This window comes from Blennius ocellaris (genome assembly GCF_963422515.1).
Source record: "Blennius ocellaris genome assembly, chromosome: 2".
In the NCBI taxonomy this organism is placed as follows: domain Eukaryota; kingdom Metazoa; phylum Chordata; class Actinopteri; order Blenniiformes; family Blenniidae; genus Blennius; species Blennius ocellaris.
The window spans coordinates 9,869,740-9,890,399 of NC_137651.1; the positions used below are offsets into that span (position 1 = coordinate 9,869,740).

At 41.1% G+C, this 20,660-nt stretch overlaps 2 protein-coding genes across 3 annotated transcripts in view; both read left to right on the forward strand.

The window, feature by feature from the left end:
• Nucleotides 1–5,754: 5,754 nt before the first annotated feature.
• On the forward strand, nt 5,755–12,751 carry laynb (layilin b). The gene is made up of 7 exons (XM_080507044.1): nt 5,755–6,007; nt 7,993–8,299; nt 8,583–8,734; nt 9,080–9,124; nt 9,979–10,047; nt 10,181–10,298; nt 11,406–12,751. The coding sequence occupies exons 1-7, from the start codon at nt 5,935–5,937 to the stop codon at nt 11,716–11,718; spliced, it is 1,077 nt and encodes a 358-aa protein (XP_080363170.1). The 5' UTR covers nt 5,755–5,934; the 3' UTR covers nt 11,719–12,751.
• A 2,687-nt stretch (nt 12,752–15,438) lies between these two features.
• sik2b (salt-inducible kinase 2b) overlaps nt 15,439–20,660 on the forward strand; it is a 51,026-nt gene continuing 45,804 nt past the window's right edge. For both annotated transcript variants that reach the window (XM_080507203.1, XM_080507204.1), the window contains exon 1: nt 15,439–15,946. In XM_080507203.1, the coding sequence (XP_080363329.1) occupies nt 15,809–15,946 (138 nt within the window). In that variant the 5' untranslated portion in view covers nt 15,439–15,808. The remainder of the gene's footprint in view (nt 15,947–20,660) is intronic.

Consider the following 20,660-nt stretch of genomic DNA (forward strand, 5'->3'; position numbering starts at 1 on the left):
AGAACACCCATTGTTTTGTCAGACATGTAGAATGAAAGAAGCGTCAGTGCCTTTTGCAAAAATGCTTGTGGTGAGAGAAGACATTTGTCACATTATCCACAGATGCGTCACTCTTTCACGGTATCGTCAGTCCCGCCTGATTTTTACGTTCAAGGACAACTGTTTCCAGGCACCTCACAGCCCATTTGTCTGCACTTTGATCACTTTGAGCTTCATTCCTCTAAAATCTTTCTCCCTCTCTGACTGCAGGGCCAATAGTGAATTATGTAAGGATGTCTGGAGTACAGGGGCACATGGGTGGGGATCAGTGCTGTGAATAATGCATGACAGTAATGCCATTACTTTGGGCTGTGACATGCTAGTGACTGATTACTTATATAAAAATAATTACTGAAGTGTCAGGAAGCATATTACTCTTCACTTTTGTTGTGGATGAAAACATTTTCAGAACTGCTCTCTCTCTCTCTCTCTCTCTCTCTCTCTCTCTCTCTCTCTCCTTCTTCCTCTCTGTTGTTAGAAGATGTTAGCAATCTCCACTTTTTGTTGCTGCTTTGTCTTGCTATCATCAGTTGAAAACATTTGTTTCTTTTAAAAAAAAAAAGGTGTAATGCTGAATTCTGCTTGACGGCTCTCATCCTGCTCACAGCAGAATTTTATGATCGATTATAATAATCAATAACTCAAAAAAGTGAGTTCAAGTAACTACAAAAGTAACACCACTATATGTCTTTTAAAGAGGTAACTGTATTCCTCAGGTCCAGATTGCTGACCCTGAGAAGGATGAAGCAGCACAGAAGATGAATACATTTTCTCCTAAGAAAATCATTGTGATGCAGATATGTTGAAGAATGTCTTGCTTTTTAAAACACATTTTTATTTGGAATTAAAGTAGTAGTATGAGATGCTTTGATGAATGTAAAAAAGGAGGAGGCTACAATTATCCAAAAAGCTTTTAAAGGTCCATTCCATCAATGACATTATCAGTATTATTATAGCTTCTGGTAACAAGATCCCAGATCAAGAGAAGAGGTGTCACACACACACACACACACACCTGAGTGGTTTAACAGTTGGACACTCATTCAGCTGGTTTCCCAGATGAAGCAGTGTAAGACGTCTGGATGAAGGCAGTTAAAATCTTCTCATCAGATTCAGGGTAATGAGAGCTGGTCCAGTACATCCTGTACAGATAAATGCTGATATAGACTATTGATATTAAACTAAAATTGAATGAGCATGCTGTAGTTTCCCATGAAAAAACATGGCCCTCTAATTTTGAGACCTATTTATCTAGTATTCTATTTCAATCTATAAAGTCTTTATAATAAATATAATTAATTAACATACTGGATAGTGGGGCTACTTTGTTTTTATGTATTGCATTTTATTTTCCATCCAGTAGGGTATACGTATAAGTAGAGTGATGCTTGGTCACAAATACAATTAATGAATAAAACCATCCTTCCATATTTTTTTTTCATATCAAGGTTGCAGATGGCTGGAGGTCAACAGTCCTTAAATCCAGACAATCATATGCACTCACATTAAAAATGTACTATTTTATATGTGAGCGGATATTAGACCACAATAGACTCATACAATATCTTCAATAAAACCGAGAATGATGCTTATATAAGGTTTTGTAAATGTTAATGAGAGCACAACTGGGAATTGCAGTGCCACAATGACACATGCTGCTTACAGCATAGCTCAGAATAGGATTTATTGTTCACCTACTATCACCTTTAGCAGGAACACCGACGCTAAACAGAGCAGACAGCCAGGATTACCATGACAGAGTGCAGTCACAATGATTTATGCACATCTTTACGTTTTCCTTTCACCCAGAGCAACAATGGCAACCGACATACAATCACATTAGGAAACAATGACAACAAGGCCCAGGGGAGGACACAGATTTAGATTTGGAGGAAAGAGGATACACTGGGAAGTCTGCGAAGCGATGGAACTGTACTCTGTGGGTATGTACAGTAAAGCAGATTATCAGTGTAACTAATGACCCCTCTGGCTGTGGATATGTATATATATCTATCATCATTTAGCTGTTCTACTGGTTTGACAAAAATAACTGCTGTTACATGTGTGGATTTATTTATGTTGTATACATCGTGTTACAACATTGAAACATAAGATGTATTTCTGAGCATTTTTTTCCTCATAAATCATGTAAAAAAAATTTGATTCAGGGATGCAAAGTGTATTCAAATTAGCAAAATACCTGCAAAGAACCCATGTATTACTTTAAATAATGCATTGGCAGATCTTTTTAATTCTTTAACTGAACAATATTCTAAGTATTCATTTAAAATTTTAAATGATGCAAAAAGAGGTACATCGAAAACAAGCTTTTTTTATTTCCATTATTTATTAAAATAAGTCATCTGTATTAATATACTAATGCTAAATATAGTCAGAATGTTTTTTTTTTTTGTTGTTGGTTAAAGTATTTTCACATTTTCCATGAATAAATTCATAAATATCAAACGTTTGCTAATATTACAAGCTTTTCCTATTTTTTTTTAACTGGAAGAAATAATTATTACAATTAAAGTTTTTCAAGAACATTTTTGAAATATTTTAACTTGTTAACAAAAATTACAATGCAAATAACTTGTGAAGCATATGCTAATCTTTTCATATGCATCTGCATTCTGTGGTGAGTTTGTACAACTGGTGCATTTAAATGATATATAATCCTTTCATGTGTAAGTGGCAGTTTAAAACAAGCCATCAAATGCATTTGATGAAAGTATATTAACACACAACTTGGTGTGTAATAAAACTGGTTGGTTGGTAATCCTGAATTAGATGTAATATTTATTATTAATATGTGGTTATCCATCTAAAACAACAAGCAAACAGACAATGGTTTATTTCGTTTTTACTTAACCTCTAGATCTACAACACTGAAACTATCTTCATTTCTTTCCACTGCTGGTGTCATCTGATAAAACTACATTCTATCTGTTGGTGGATGAGTGCTGCAGCTCAGTCCTTCTTTATGAGTGGTTTGGTGTCATCTGCTGGACAAAACTAGACACAGCTCAAATTCCTTGTTCTGTTGGTATCAAAACTCGTGATTCACCACTGCTGAGCCAAGAAAACACAACTTTAATCCAGCATAGTGACAGTCATTGTTTGTTTGGATTGTTCTTCTGTAAATAAACAAAAACACTAGCAGGAATGAAAGAAATGAACATACTTCTTATACAGTTAAAGTGAATTAAATTCCTGCTGGATGATTTTGAAGTGTAGTACATTTACTTGCGATTCAATACTATTGATTGGTTGGTTGGCTGGTTGGTTGGTTGATCGGTGAATTAATTGAAATTCGTAAACATGTTCATGGATGTATGTATACAACATCCAATGAGTTTCTTGTATTATGTAATTATTATTTCATCATAATTTCAGGAAATGTTTATACAAAGATTTATTTTGAACTTTGATCCAAGTTGAAGCCTGATGTGTGTAATTACTAACCGTCAAGTTAGTGAATCCATGCTGACAAATACAGATTCACAAATAATGGCTACATTGTGTGTACCTTAATATGTGCACCTGTCACTAAAAAACTTTACTTTTAGGGAGGTTTTTTTGTTTGTTTGTTTGTTTGTTTGTTTTTAACTCCAGTGTCTGTGTAAGTCTTACTACCTTTGGCTGGGAAACAATGATGAAGTCTATAAAACTGCATTTGTATACTTCGTCGGATAATTGTACATGTAGAAAGAGCTGGGGCTTTAACCATTAAGCATTCCTGTTGGATTGACGTAAAGTTCAACTAGTGCAGCATTTAACACAAACACAGTGAGAGCTCCAAAGAAGCACATCCTGCATTTACCGGTAATAAAATAAAACATATGAATTATACTATATAATCTGTCCAGGTCACACATGAAAAAATATTCATGATAATGATTAAACGTCCTCTCTCAGCCCTCCATAGAGATTAGTCGTGTTTTAGTCTTTTTTTCTTACGTCATCTGATTGCCATTGTCACCAGCACAAGACTATTAAACTGGTCTAACCTTATAACATTTGTTATGAGTCTGTGTGAGCCTCTTTAGGAATCGTAGCGGCTTCTGCTGATTTAATTCTTCCAACCTGTCACCACATACAACTCAGTCTACAAACACAGGCCTGATCCAGGCTGCCTCTGGAAAGTACAAACCAAGAAAGAGAAATGGTTTCTCTCGTCAAAACCTGTTGACTTTCATTTCTTGCTTTGGTCTGACAGTTTATATCTGTTTACCACAATGTATGATATTCTGTAGCACTTCACTAACTCTGACTGTCTTTCTACTGATAAGTACAAAACTGTGTGTAGGAGTCTGTAATGTTAATGTATATTTCCATAATTTATTGAGCATTAAGTCAGAATGTATGGATTGGAGGATAGGACTTGTGTAGTGTTTAATGTCCATTGGTCGTAAAAGTTAATTGCATACAATGTTTAAACTGCTAAAACAACTAAGATATGATATTGTACCAGAATATTTCCTGTTCTCTCCCTTTAGAATCGTTGCAATTGGCAAATAGTTTGTCCGCACTCTACCAAAAACATCTTCTGAGCAGTTTTATGCTTTTCTTTTACGGTTTGTTTTCAGAATCCTTCAGGGTTTGATTTACATTAAATGTACTGTCAAGAGCATTAAAACAAAGTCGTACTCTACAAAACACACCTTTTCTGAACTTCCTGTACATAGTTTATAAATACTCTATTCTATATACATTAGATATGCAAAAGCTACAATCCTTGAATCACTTCTAATGAAGCAGACCATTTCTGATGCCAGCCCCTCAGCTTTTCATGGAAAATTCACATCTCATGATTCTATTGGATTGAGATCTTATGAGTGATTCATTCTGGGATGGCTTCAGTTAGTAATCTGCAAATTGAGGGCAAAATTCCTGGAACCAAAAAACCAAAGCAATGAACAGGAAGTACAGTCCTGGGAAAAAAAAGAAAAACTTTTCCCCTTCCTCCATCCTCCACAGCAGGCTTTCCTGCTCTCTCTCTCTCTCTCTCTCTCTCTCTCTCTCGCTCTCTCTCTCTCTCTCTCTCTCTCTCTCTCTCTCTCTCTCTCTCTCTCTCTCTCTCTCTCTCTCTCTCTCTGTCCTGTGTCCTGTTCTATCTTACTGTGTCCTTTCTATGCCTGTCGCTTCCTTGTGATTTCAGCGTGGTCTGACTTGCTCTTACTTTACTTGTGGGTTTCTTAAGAAACCTCACATTGGGGGGGGGGGGCTGAGTTGTCACTGCAAGCAAGCTGCATATAAGTTTATAAAGACAATTTTGTTTTGTTTAAAAAGCCCAGATTAATACGTTTGTGATTGTTAACCTGTATTAGTTTGTTTACGCACATTTGACTAATCTGTTTCTCCTCTGAGCTAAACGCTTTCTTAACGCAGCCGTGCGTGTGTCTGAGAGATACTCATTATTGATTCTAACGCAGTGCACATGACACAGATTGCATGCACAAAGACCCCTATTCATCCCACGATGGCATTACTCTATGTGATGTGTGATTCTTGGAGGATTTATGTTGGGAGGCCTACACACTTTATTCACAGAAACCACCGTTTTATGTGTCAGTGGTTCAGTCTGCAGTAGTAAAAAGGAAACACAAGGAAGCAAAATTTCGTTGTTAGGCTATTTTTTTTTTTTTCCCCTTATGAAAAAAAAAAGGAGGACTATTTGAGCAGAGTAGTGTTTTTCCTCCCTCATCCAGACGCCATATGCACGAAGCAGCAGCGCGAGCACGCCTCTGCTGCAGAGCCGCTCCTGGCTGCACACACGGACCGACTGCCCCAGTCTCTGGATGTGTTTATCTCCAAAGTTTCTCTCCTGACCGACTTAAATCGCAGCCAAACTGAATAGCAGCCGTCCTGAAAAACAGGATTGAACATGTAGAGATGGATTTTATGAGGCTGTTTGGGACTGTTATCGCCGTGTTGTTTCACCCCGGATCGGCGTCCAAAATAAATGGTAAGGATCCGCGTCGGAAATAAGTTGAAAACTTTCATCGTTGAGCATGAAACTGGATTTTGTGTGTGTGTGTGGGTGTGTGATGTCGCCTTGATAGACCCGGGACTCGTTTGGTTGGACGGAAAAAGTTTCCAAACTTGTTGAGTCGCTGAACTATGAGTCACGTTCAATGTTGGAATGGTTTTTAATGATTTTAAAGGCACGCGCTCAATCGCTGGGGTAAATATCAGTTGTTAAAGAAGTGCTAAGCAAAGAGTTCGATATGAGCTTTTTTTTAATGATAAACACACTGCAGGCAAGCATGTGATGTGGCGCTGAAGGGACATCAACGCACTGTTTGCAAAGTAGATCCCTGATCTCGAGTCATAAGTTCATCTGATTTAACAGTTTCAGTACTGATGCTTAACAATGTTAGTCTGACTCCTTGAACTAATGCTGAAATAAACAACAAATACCAGCATAGACTGAAGTCAGATCAGCTTAGTTGGTGTTTAAATGCTGTAATTGGAATAGAAGCAGACCAGCATCGTTCAGTATAGGCCAGTATCAGACCAGAGAAAAGGGCATTGCCAGACATCAGACCAACACAACAACCGTGTAAACCACCACCAGACGTGTAAAACGGCATCAGACCAGAATAAATCAGTATCACATCATAACAGACCAGCATAAACCTGTATCTGACCAGATAAACCAGCATTGACAAGCATCACACCAACATAAGATCTACATAAACTCCGACCAGACCAGTGTAAACCAGCATCAGTGCCTCAGATGAAAAGTGTTTACTGCATGCAAAGTTTTAATACTGGTCTTAACCCTAGGGTGATATAAAATATGGTCACATATTTGTTTCTTAATCTCCCATCTCCGTCATGTTTTCAATAATCATTTTGAGAGAAAAGAGGAGAAAAAGGAACAATTCATGCCTTATTTACTTTTGTGAAAAATAATTAACATGCATATCTTTACAATTGAGACACTTTGTCCTTAATATTTTTGTTGCTTCTGACATTGGCGTTCCACTGAGATACTTTGTTACGTTGGAATATTTTTGAGGGGGAAAAAAGTATTTCCAGACTTGGTGATTCATTCATTTTCAATAATTGCTTTATCCAGGTTTCAGTCATGAGGGTTTGAGCCTATCCCAGCTGATGAATTAGTGAAGAAGCAGGGTACAACTTAGACATTTTGTCAGTCTTTGTAACTGTATCACCTTCTGGATAAATACATACATCATGGAGCCCGTCCCACCTCACTATGGGCAAAGGCAGGGTACACCCTGGACTGATACAGTCCATCGCAGGGCACACAAACAACCACAAACATTCACACTTTAGAATCAACAATTAACTTCCCATATATGGTTTGAGTTTTTTTTGTTTGTTTTTTTACTGTAGGAGGAAACTGGAGTACCCAGGGGAATCCATGCATGCACAGGGAGAACATGCAAACTCCACACAGAAAGGCCTGGCCAGTATTTGAAACTGTGACCTTCTCACTATGAGAAAGAAAGCATCATTTATTAATTCCTTTGGGGAAAATAATTCGCTGCATTTAACCCTTCTATTTGTTAGTTTAACCGTAACTATACTAGGAGCAGTGGGCTGCCACAAAGCTATTCATCCAACATGGGGCTAAAACCCACAACTCTGAAATTAAGAGTCTCATGCTCTCCCGACTGAGCCGAGTGCTAACCACCGAGTCTGTGAAAAGCTCTCATAGCATTAAGTCCTTTCCAACTTGCACAAAATCAGTCTACAAAAGAGATTTCCTTTTTAAGCTCTTAAAAATAGAGGTTTTGCACTGCAATTTCAGTGGTTCATGGTTTGCTCTGCATGCATTTAGTGGGAAAAAGTTGGAAAAAACAATGCAACCCAAAAATTTGGGTTTCATATTTTCCTATAACAATGTTTATAATCTTTCCGCTACACGCATACAAATTATTGTTTTGTCTTTTCTCGGTTGCTTACATTTGTGTCCAGGCCAAAGAATCTGTCGGCGCGGGACGGAACGTCCATGCTACAAGGTGTCCTACATGGAGGACAGTAAGCGGAGGCTCACCTTCGAGGATGCCAGGGAGGCCTGCAGGTTGGACGGAGGGGACCTGCTCAGCATCGAGACAGAAAACGAGCAGCGACTGATAGAGAGGTTCATTCAACAGCTGCAGGCCGGAGACGGAGACTTCTGGATTGGCCTCCGCCGCAGCCCACAGCGGTACAGGGCAGGGAGCACCAGCCCAGGTTGTCCTTCACAGTACTACTGGCTGGATGGAAGCAAGGCCAAGTTCAGGTTTCTCTTGTGTTTTTTGTTCCAGCTGTATCAGTGAGGAGTGTGAGAGATCTTTGCGGACACAACACACTAAAAATGGACGTGGAAAAAGGCTGTCGTCAGCTGTGACTTAGAAAAGAGTACTGGATTGAATGGCGCTTGTGTGGGTGTGAAGGAATGTCCGAAGGCCTTTGCAGAAATTTGGGATTGAGACAGAGGCATAAAATACAAGTGCATGACTAATGTGAAATCATGTCATTCAAAAGTGACACGAAGTTAAACCTGCACATCTCGTTTGCTGTAGGAACTGGCACTGGGATGAGCCATCATGTGGTGGTGAAATGTGTGTGGTTTTGTACCACCAGCCCTCTGCGCCACCTGAAGGTCATTTCCTGTTCCAGTGGAATGACGACAACTGTAGCTCCAAGAACAACTTTGTTTGCAAATACCCAGAAGGTGAGGCAGTGGATCACAGACAGTGTGTTGTCTGTCCCTGGCCGTGTGCTGCTGGGAAATATTGACATGTGGTACCCGTGGTTTGATTTTCTCCTTAAAGCTACAAAGTAAAAATTTCACTTTCCGGAGAAAACATGTCCACTTCTGTCAGCAACTCGTTTCAAACTCGTCATGTACCGTCCTGAAGTTACTTGGCTTTAGTACTGCTGTGCTCCGCTTTCTGCCAACATTACATTACCTTTGGTTTAACAGCTCACTGACACTTGAAGTATTTATTTTTACACGAACTCTGCATTTTTTGTGTATAATGATCTCAATTTTAACAAATTTTTCTGTCTTTAACAGAAAAGATCCCTATATTTACAGGAGAAGGGAATACAGCACCCAGAGGTACAATACTGTGTTTTTTCATGATGTCTCTCCCTGAACTAAAAAACCATGCAACAACTGTTTTAATGATGAAGAAAAGATCAAGAAATGTGACATTAATCCCACTATTGATCATATGTGACGTTTTAGCCAAATTACTCCTAAGAATGCTCACCAAGTGATGCATCTCTGAATATTTGAGTATTTTTGAAAAGGTAAACATTTTGCCGAGTTCCATAATTATAATAGATAGTCAAAAACGAGTTAGAATCTGGTCAAAAGAACCAAATCTTCCTACAAATTGGAAGGGAAAAGGTAAACATAAATGATTGGAATATCTGCTGTAGTCCAATATTGGGACTGTTTTACTGTCGTTCAAAAATGTTTTTTTGTAGCTTCTGGTAAAAGAAAAGGAAAAAGGGGATAACCTGTTGTAAATGTATTCTATTCTGATATCGTGAGATACAGTTTTATGATTTTCCTGGTTTGAAAGCTAAAAATTAAAACTAACTGAGATGCAGCTGGATAGTACTTAAAACCTATGAATGTTTGAGGTGTTTACTTTGTATATTTTAGATATACAAAAGTAATCTCTCACTGAGGGGAAAAAAAACCACTAGCCAAAGGAAATCAGATTGAATTTAAATTGAAGAAATGCATGGAATCTCATCCACTCTGAATAATCTTTGGCCGAAGGTCTATTTTTAGAGTGAAACATGAAAAGTGACACTCATAATATTGTATTTACTTTTTGTTGAACAATTTGCTTATTGCCTGTTTATTTTTGCTGTTTGATCAGCTTCAGTCTACAGCAGCTTGATGGTGTCATATGCTATATTCGCCTCGCAATGTTCATTTATTTGGAATTGTTTCAGTTCCCTCTCTGAAGCCAAACACTACAGAAATTGACGAGAGGATAAAAATGGCTCTCCCTGAGTCATCAGGTAAGACACATATTCTTAAAGTCTAAGCCTGCATAGTAATGTTTTTAAATAGTGTAAAAAAGGGTTAGGGTTTTAAAAAAAATAGTCACAAGTAAAATGTTAAGCAAAGTTTAGGGGATTTTTTTTTTTGCAGTTTCTTTCTCAGATGGCACCCTCCCTGTGTCCTACATCCTATATGCAACTATCCCTGCTTTGCTGTTGCTGTTGATTGCAGTTGCTGGGTTCTTCTGCTACAGACAACATGCTAAAAGGTACTCACACAATTGTTAGTTTAGAAAATGGGCTCATAATAAACATTTCAAATGGAATGTTCAGAGGTGCAGTGGTTACAGAGGCAGAATTGGGCTCTGTAGTTTCAGGTTCAAATCCCACAAAGGACAGCTCACGACTGTGGCTTCCTGAGCAAGACCCTTGACCTTCAGCAGTTCCTCAGGCGCCGCACTGTCTAGAAATAGGATTGTTTAAATGTGGAGAAAGAATTTCCCTGTGATTGATCAATTCAGTATAGAAAGTCTCTGGGATTTGTTTTCAGCCCTTGTGATTGTTTACGTAGGAAACCACGTCTAAATTTTATGCAACAGTCAAGAAACAGTTATTTCAGTCAGTTGACATCATATATGTTTATCATTTCAGTGTCTCATGCTCTCCAGTCGAGCAATCAGTTTGTCATCAGACAGAAAGTGCAGAGACAACCTCATCAACACCAGACTGACACATTAAAGCTCATTTCCCTCTCTCACTTCTCTTTCTAATTTCATGTAAACTAAATTGAGAGGCTTGGAATTACTTTTGAGTTGTTTTACTTATAAGGCTATTGAAAGAAACATGTTCAAAATTAACATGAGGCTCTATGACATGTGCAAGCATTGCAAAAATGTCATATTTTGGAAACTTCATAAATTATTTTAAATAATAATATTTTTTAATCAGAAATTTGTTGCAGCCCAGTAAGAAAGGTCTGAAAGATTTTTCTTTCTTTATTGTGAAAAGCAGTGATCTTGAGTTGAGGGAATCAGACTTGTAGCAGGAGGTTTGCCATTCCGCACTGCTGACACGTCACAGCTTTGACTCCATCAGATCTGCCTGACCAAAGCCTTTTAACCCACAGTAGCTCAAGTTCAGAAAGAGCATCCAATGTTAAACTGGTTCTAAACACACAATCTGCTTTGGCAATCCTGGAAAAGAGCAGTCAAAATGCATTGTTTTCTCTTAAAAATATAATTGTGATCAATTGTGAAGTCTTCCTTTAATGTCTTTCTACTTAAAGTATTGTTGGTTTAAAAAATAAATTTAAGTGTCATTTGATGCAATTGTCTGAATCTTGTTGTGATGCTGTGCTTTCTTTCGACTCTGTTCAGGAGGAAAACAGAACGAGAAAACCACACCACCCGATCAAAGCAATGGAAGTCGACAGCTGCTGCGCCTTGCCCCATACAAGGACCTTATGCCTTTAGTGACATTACCAAACTGCCTCACACTGCTCGGGACAGCAGCGTGCCCGCCGTCATCATAACAAAGTACTCCTATGCTCCTCCCAATGACCCCCAGTGTGGCGATTATGAGAATGTGCCATGTGTGAACAGGGAGAGCGGCTTTGTGACCAACGACATCTATGAGACCAGCAGATGCCGCAGTCAGGCTGGGTGGGTGGAAAATGAGATCTATGGATAACACAGTTGATGCCTATCTGGTCTCCGCAAGGTTTTGTCAATGCCTCACCAGCCAAAGATTATGAGCCGGCTGCAATGACGAACGCAAATTGCTCCCCGTGTCTGTCATCCTGTACATCACGCTGGCTGCCACTGCGGTGCAGGATTACTATTGACGTGGCTGCGAGGGCCTGGACCCATTTGTACAGGTTGTCAGAACAAACAACCACCTGTGTGTATTTCAGGTGTTGCATCCTGATTTGTACGCTTCAACTGGGTTTTGTCAAAGTTTGATCCACTTCAACTTCGTATTCAGGTATTGAAATTTCACATTTATTTCAACTGTGTTAATAAATTGTATGAAGAATCAAGAACGTGGTGATGCCACACTGAGCTTCATTGATGTGCCTGCTGACATCTACACAAAGGCCAATAGTAGCCTGCTGACATTTACCGGTAGCTCTTACAATGATTCAGATGTTCTCAGTTTTGTGAAGCATGTCACTTTTTTATTTGTAGTTATTGAAATTGATAACAGCAGATTTTGATGTGACTTCAGAAGTTCAAGAAGTCTCAAGTCCAAGGAATCTCTGACATCACTTACACCCTGGACACAAGGATCTTCCCGAAGTCCAGCCATGAAAAAAGTGTGTGCATCTTGCAGCCATGAAAAAAGTGACTTGCATCTTTATTGAAGTCTCTTTCCCTGCGCCTTCCTGCAGCTCTTGTGGAGGAGGCACTCAAGTCTCGAAGGTGAACAAAAAGTTACTATTTCTCAGATGGGTCTCCTCCCCTGGTAGACCTTGACTGACAGTCGAAATGCTTAGGATGTCCTCTATTTCTTTTGGCCATGACCCAAAGTTGATAGCCATAGTGAAGGTCGAGGATGTAGACTGAAGTAGGTGATCCAGGAAGTACAGGACTCTTTAGGCCTTTTCAAAGGCTGCCTCCGACTCGTGTATTTGAAACACAAGTACAGTGAACACACTGTTGTCCTCGGAGCCATGTTGCTTTTAAGATAATTGAATAAATGTTCAGTTTTCATTTCCTTTTTTCTTTGCATAAACCATCACATGAATGCCTCAGTTAGAGCAAATACTCACACAGTGAAATGGACGTTGCTTATATTGCATATCTTTACTAATTCAGCAATCTCAACACATTTTACATAGTCAACATTTATCAGTTCACACAATGATTCACACAACAATGGAGATGCTGCAATGCAAAGTGTTTGCACACTACTGGCAGAAACTTGCGCCGAAACGTCTTGCCAATGGACACTATTTTGTTGGGTTCTTGAAAAAGACTATTCTTAGGTGCAGCGCTTGTGTTTTATCTGTACTAAAATACATTTCTATTTGACACAACTCCACTTTTGTACTTTAAATCTGAGCTTACAAGACATGCAAGCCTACACAAGCCCTGAGGTTTTAAGTTTTGAGGAAATGAGAAACTCGAATGAACGGCAATGAGGCAGTTCAGCTTGGTGCTGCTAAATTTGACATGGTAGATTACACATGTAGCGCTTAGGAATACTGTAAGTGCAAATACAGAGAGGTCACGCCAGATTACTCATTTGATAAACAATCCCAAATTAAACTCCTGTCACCCGATTTTGAGAGAAACATAAGAACAAGAAGTAGCTGCTGGGTTTTCTAATGGGGTCCAGTTTGACTATATCACGAAGGGTAGAGTGGTGTCATCCCTGTGTAAGGTTTCCTGTTTGGATTCTGATGTCAGAGAACAGGACGGTTCACGCGGAAACACTGATGACAGAACTCTGCTGACTGAAGTAAAATTACAAAGCCAGGAGCTTTCCTGACTCCACCTGCCTATGTGGGCAGCTCAACCCTCCCTCTGGCCTGACAGCCTTTTAGATTGTAACCCTGTTAGATAAGGTCACTGTGGACTCAACTGCAAAAACTGTGATTTTCTTGTAAAAAGAATTTAAAAAACAACAACAAAAAAACACTGAACTTCCAAACCTGCTTGCAAATCCCTGAGTTATTTCTGAGCGTGTCCTGAGTGAGCAGTTGGGCTGGTGTCTCGGAAAGATGTAGCAAGCCCAGTGAGGAGAGGCTGAGTGTGTTCTTGGAGAATGTTCGACAGGAAATGCCAAAAGCACATCTGGAACTCTTACATTCAGGAAGTCCATGCGTGACAGCAGAGGCCTTCGCAGCAGTGCTCTGCCTGCCTGTTTAGCAATCTGCTCTCCTCTCTGTGAGACTGTTGCTTCACAAGACATAAGAAAACCCACTGCTGGGTGTAAATGTGGGCTAGATCCAATTTAGATGGGGTATTTTTTGGTGGTGGTGGTGGGGGGGGTTCAACACATTTCGGATGAGCTTCCATCTTAATAATGATTTGGCTTTTCATTTGGCTGGCATTTGCACGGGTGGTATATGTATAACATTAAACAGGTGTGAATCTAATCACTCAGTGTAATTACAGTTCTAAGAAGAGCACCGCAGAAAACGTGGATCTTGCTTCAATGATCTACTTTGGCCAAAAGATGGCGTTGTCATGAAGCTGACTGAAGTGGCTGTGGCTGGTAAAATGTCTGGTTTGACATGAAGGTCTGCATTTTGCATTATGTAATGTTAAGATTTGATACACCCTTTACATTTCACTGTAGATCATATTACCTAGGGTTACTAAGTGCAATACAGTACTATACAGTGCAATAAAATATTTTTTTCTTGAAACAGCTTCAAATCTTCAATATTGCTTTCTTTTTTACGGGGGTGGTGTCAATAGAGCACAATGAATGCTTCTGTCCATACATTTCCATAGCTTTAAAAATAGATCATCTTTAATAATCTTTATGTAATACAAATATCACTGTTTGCACAATTCATCTGTTATTGTGTAGATGATTTGGCACGGCACTGTAAAGTTTACGTGTTGCCATTTATCCACCAAGCAATATTTATTCTGCAGGGAAACAACAATCCCAAACATACAGCCAGTGTTTATTGAGAGATACCTTCAGCCTACAAAAGAACAGGGGGCCCTGGAAGTGATAGTGGGGCCTCTATAGTACCCTTGACGTAATCAGGTCCCTGTGGGTTTACATATAGAGGCAGAGGAATCTGAGCTGAATTGCAGCTACAGAAGATGTGCTTAGTTATCCAAGATGTTTTAAAACTGTGTGTGCAAATACAAATGTATCCTCTATTAAAACCTCATTTTGAACTGCCAGCCAGAGCTGATAAACATTTTCTAAAACAATAACATTAAGTATTGTCTTACTCTTCACTATTCTATTATTGCATTGCATATTATTGCATTTTAATTCATGCATTTTGTTGTTGTTGTTTTTTAATTAGATAAGGGGGTGGGTGTCTGGCCCTCCTGATGTTCTGACAGGTAAAAGCAGCGGTTTGAGGCTCTATTCTCTTCTCCTCCGCCGCCGACAGAATCTCCAGAAACACCTGCAGGACAGAAACTTCAAAGTTACCTATGCGTGCAATCAAGGAGAGCAGGCGAGCAAACAGATTTCAGAATAGCAATTTTACCGGTTGACGTAAGAGGTGGGTCTGGTTGTCCTGGCAACCAATTGGCACTGAAGTGTGGAGCGGCTCCGTGGCCCCGCCCCCTGTACAAATACCCCTATGGCTTTGACGTCAATACACGTCAACCAGAGAACATGATGCCTCTTTGCAAGTCAACTCGTGTGCTCTGTGGCTGATAGAGGCACCGCCGAGCTGAAATATTAGAGCTCCATTGTGCCGGATAGCGTGGCGTCACAGCCCCCCCACCACCACTACCACCTCCACCGTCGGGCTTCAGCAAATGGCCTGCTTCGAATCGCCGCACTGAACCGGGAGAGTGTCGCCACATTTTAGCGTTTCGGGCTGGCAGGGCGACGCAGAAATCAACTTTGTCTATATTTAATGGACACGCTTCGAGCGGCGGCGGCGGCAGCGGGAGCGGCGGGCGGTTTGTTTTCCTTTCGTCTTTATCTGTAGCTGCTCAGGCAAAGCCCGTGCGAGCCCCTCGTGTGTCCCCCCCCTCCTCCTCTACCACCACCTCCTCCTCCTCCTCTCGGCTCGTCTGGCTGCCTCTCCGACTCCTCTCTCCACACAAACAGTCCCATTTAGAACAGCATGGTCATGGCTGACAGTGTCCAAAAGCCGCAGATCCGGGGTCCCGTCCGAGTGGGCTTCTACGACATCGAGCGCACTTTAGGAAAGGGCAATTTCGCTGTCGTGAAACTGGCCCGACACCGCATAACCAAGACCGAGGTGAGTGTGTCCGGGGAAACGAGTTAGCCGCCGAGCTAACTTGGGCTACTGTTTCAGCTGGAGTTACATAACTTTTTATGCACTAGTTGACACCCCAGACATGCACAGGGGGAGTCGGGGAGGGTGGCGGGGGCCACAGGACTGCTCTCCACACCATGCACGGGGAGAAAGTTTCGATGTGGTGGTGGTGGGGGGGGGGGGGGGGTGTCCGGGGATAGGGGACACTTGCCTCGCTCGTAAAGCGCGAGGCGAGTAACAGCTGGTGTGTTTGAGATCCTGCACAGGTACAGGAGAGCAGCGGCTGTGTGCACGTCCACCCCACCTCCTCCCCGCGCATCACTGCCAGTAAAACGGCTCCGACCACGGGTGCTGCTGGGAAACACAAACTGTAAACGTGCATGCATTTCTTTTTTTTACGCCAAGCCGGCATCCTTCCACCTGCACGCCACTCTGAGGCGAGGATGACCCAGACGGTGCCACCACGCAGTGTGCCACCTCTCCAGTCTGTCTGCTGTCGACATTCCCACTTGCTCTATCTGGGGCATGCAGCATGGGTCGGTGGTCCCATTATGTAATTTGAATAATGATGTGATTTAGTCGTTTTTCTTGTCCCAGCAGTGCCCAGAGCTTTGCGAGCACAGAGCATGTATATGTCCAGCCAGGGATCTGTAATTGGAAAGCACAGCGTTCTGCACGCATGCATGCAGACAAGAAATTCTCTGACCCTGCTCTGGGGGTCTTTGCTTGGCTCGGAGTGGGTTTGGTATTACAAACACTGCACGCTCTCAGGCGATGGTGCATGAGCACCGAGGGATCATGGTGTTTGGAGCTGACTGAGTTTTGTTGTAGTTTTACATCAGCTTCATGCAGAAGGCTCTTTATTCGGCCAGTACCACGGAGTGCCGTGACATTGTATTGTAATGGTACAGACACAAGCATTTTACTGTGATGAGCGTTCAGTCTACTGATGAAGAAGCTCTTTTGTCAGACAAGGGCCTGGAGAGTTGTGCTCATATGGCTTCCCACTTAAATCTTTTATCTTTTGTGTGTTTAATACTTTGTCATTGTATGTGAGAAAAAAAAAATTGAGTACAACCAGACAATAGCGTTGGTACGTTTAACGAACTGCAAAGCAAGAAAGTGGCTCTTAAGGCTCTTATCGTGTTAATCTGGTTATTGAAGCCCGTGAAGTGACGCGGCAATAGTCTAGCCAGGTAATCTGCAACCGTAGAACGCCAACAGCCATGTGAACGCAGGTTTTAATTTCAGGCAAACACTACACCAGGTGATTTCACTGAGTGGTTGCAGTACCCGCTCAGTCGTGTTCCATCCATCTTCTTAACTGTGTGGTGTTTTTTTTTAATCTCAAGGTTCAGGGAGTGCTGGAGCAGTTCACAGCTGACAACAGGTGAAAGGCAGGTTACACCCCGACGGGGTCGACAGCCCATCGCAGGGCCAGAACAGAGAGACAAACGTATTCACACTTCTGGTTTTAGGACTGTGGGAGGAGATTATTATACTTTGAGGAAACTCATGCACACACACGGGGTGCATGCAATCTCCATACAGAAATGTCCCCAATCCCAGGATTTGCACTGGGAATATTATACACTTTTTAATCATAAACCAGGTGAGGGTGTGAGCCACGACGCCAGCCTCAGTCACTGTGGTCACGCGTGCTGTTGATCACTCTCTGGCTACTGGTGTTGGTAGAGGTCACTCAGGGCTGCTGCAGGTGCTTGGCTCAGGCCGACTTCTGGTCAGAGCCAGGCTGTTTGTCACAGTGCCCAAGGTAGGCTGGAAAGGCTGCCGACCAACATGAATTTGATGCCACCCGCTTTGGAAATTTGTCCCGACGGAAGAAATGTTACCCTGGATTGTCTTGCGCGAACAAAACCTGAGTCAGATGACACATGAAACAGCAGGTCTGATGTGCTGGTGTGCATATTCCCAGACAGGTGTATCTCTGTGTGCTTAGCCTACTTTTTTCTATCCTTGGAGCCTGCATGTTATACTGACCCATTCATCCCGTTATGTACACACTGCAGCTTGTGGGTTTACACACTGCCGGCCCATTCCCATTTGGTCCTGTCTGTCTTCTCAGCAGGGAGTTACAGTCTGATTAGAGCATTGTCCTGCCCTTCTGCTTTCATTACTTTGTGTATCGACTAAAATCCCCCTTTGTTGTCCTCAAGTGACCCCGCGTCACAGGAGTCAAAAACTTTTACACTATCTATGTGTATTTGGCGTTGTTGCTTGCGCAATGTCGAATGTTGTTCAGGAGTGTAAAACATGGATGGGAGGCTATAAAAACCTCCCACCCACCGTGCATCAAGGCAATCTTTTCTAGTCCCTGGCATGACCTTGCAAAGAATAAAGACTACGAAGACGATATTGACTTGAATTCCTGATTCCTCATTCAGTCGGGATCAGAGTGTTTTAGTGAGAGTAGCAGACAAAACACAGCTCTCTGTCCCAAGCCCAGAGCCCACTGGTGTAGCAGTGAAGGGTAGTAACTTGGAGATACCTGCATCAAAGCCATACCGTGATGATAAATCTCTAGAAACCTGCAGGTTAAAGGCAGCAGAAAACATGTGCCCTGGTAAGTGTCGGACTGGACTGAAGAGAAACCAAGTGACAGCTGTGATATTGGATCTCTCAAGAGGTTTGGAAAGAGCGGTAAAGGACAAAGTATTTATGCTTTGGCTGCAACCAAAATATAAAAGCCAGGATTATTTTGTGGATTATTTTGTTTCTGCTCTGTAACTTGCACAAGAGCAATTGTTGAAAATTGAATGTTAGTCAAATTTGACATCTTTTTCTTTAAGTTAATCAACTTGTTTAGGATTTAATCAATGTGGACTTTGTCCTCATGTCATACTTGTACCTCTTCACACTAAAACATTTCAGGTGTTATTGTTTGGAGGTTATTTTTGCTATAATGTTACTGGTCCAGTCCTCTCCAAAACAAATTGTGCTGTATGTGGGCCCTAAACTACTATGAGTTTTACCATCTTGCTGTAGTCGGTTACTGCACCAGAAAATGTAAAATGAATGCCCTCGAGGTATCTCATTGTAGCTGGAGTGCTATTAAAAGATTTGGATTTCTTCACAGGATTAAATACCAAATTCGTACAGCTGTCTGTACTGTGGCGAAAGGGATAATAAAGGAGAATGTTAAACCTTTCAAAACACTAATTTCTGCTCATCTGTAAGCGCTAACTGCAAACATCCCAGAGGTGGCTCAAAATAGGTGACCGACTTCTGTATCAGTGAACTGAACCTTAAGTCACATTACTGTAGAAAACTGCAGGCCCGCTACTTATCTCGGTGTCACCGTTGCACTGACATAGTCCACAGCCAGTGTGTAAACACAAAAAAATGCAGGGTCATTGAGCAGAAAACGTTGAAAACGTTACTGCAACATGCTGTTGCCTCAGCGACCAACGCAGCAGGATATCCAGTCCGTGAGACTACAGTTTCCTACAGTAGAATATTTAGCAACTTGAACAGAGTTAATGTGTTGTTTATCTGATGGCCAGAATCGAGACTAGAATGACTGCGATAAGATTCCGGAGCAAAATCCTACGTCAGACTGTGTTATAAACCATGGTTCAGTGGGATACGAGCATGAGATAATGCCTCAATTGCATGGATGCAAAAGTAAAACTAACCTGTTTCTATTCTGCTTTATTATTTCATGGAGAGCTGCCGCCTCAGCCCACATTATTGTTAATTTTCGTCCTATAATTTATAAACACTGCAAATTTCACGTATTTTAGATTTATCCCACATAAACTAAAAATATTTAAAGTTTGCAGTGTCTTTTTCAGCTTAATAATCATGAAATTCAAACATTTTCTCAAAATCTGAGCTTATTTTACAACATAAGCTACTTTCAGGCATTGTTCTTAAAAACTTACAAATTCCCAATTGCTTAATTTGTGTGGTATGTGTAGATTTAACTGGCAATCAACTTTTTGATGATATTCAAAGTTTTGCAGTACCTATCCACTCTCCCTGTTTTGATGAGCCCAAAATGCAATAAGATTTGTGTTGGCAAATATTCTCATGTTATCAAGCAGGAGCCTTAGCCTTTTGTCATTTTTTGGCTAAAAATGGTTGAAACGATAGAATATCAAATTAGTTCACTTTCCTACTTTTTTTTTTATTGTCAGTTATTAAATGAGTATTTTCAGCTCGCCAGTGCCTTAATGAAGAAGTATTGTGTTTAACACAGCAGTGTTTTATGCCAGTTTGTTTGCATCATCTAACAGTGGTGTGATTTCTGAGAAGCCAGGTCTCCCGTTGTTTACTCCTCCAGCTTGGCTCACAGATGCTTGGAACACTTCAGCTCACACTGATATTATGTTGTTTATGAGACGGTCTTAAGGAGAGATGTTAATATTGTCTCGTTGCCTTGCTGGACACCATTAATCAAAAAAAGTTGAGGCTTGTTGGGGGTTTTTGAGCGTTTAGTTCACACACGTTCATACCCTTGCAGGTGTTCCAGTAAGGCATGTGTTTGATTCTGCTGGACTTTCATGTGATGTCTCATCATGGCTCGGATTGGAAGACTGTTTATGAAGGTTTCAGCAGAGGTTGTCTTAAAAGTATTTATCTTGTGTCTGGAATAACCACTAGAAAGGATCCCACTGCTCCAAGGGGATACAATTGCTGTGTTTTTCAACATTTGTGTGGCTGAGGGAAGGGT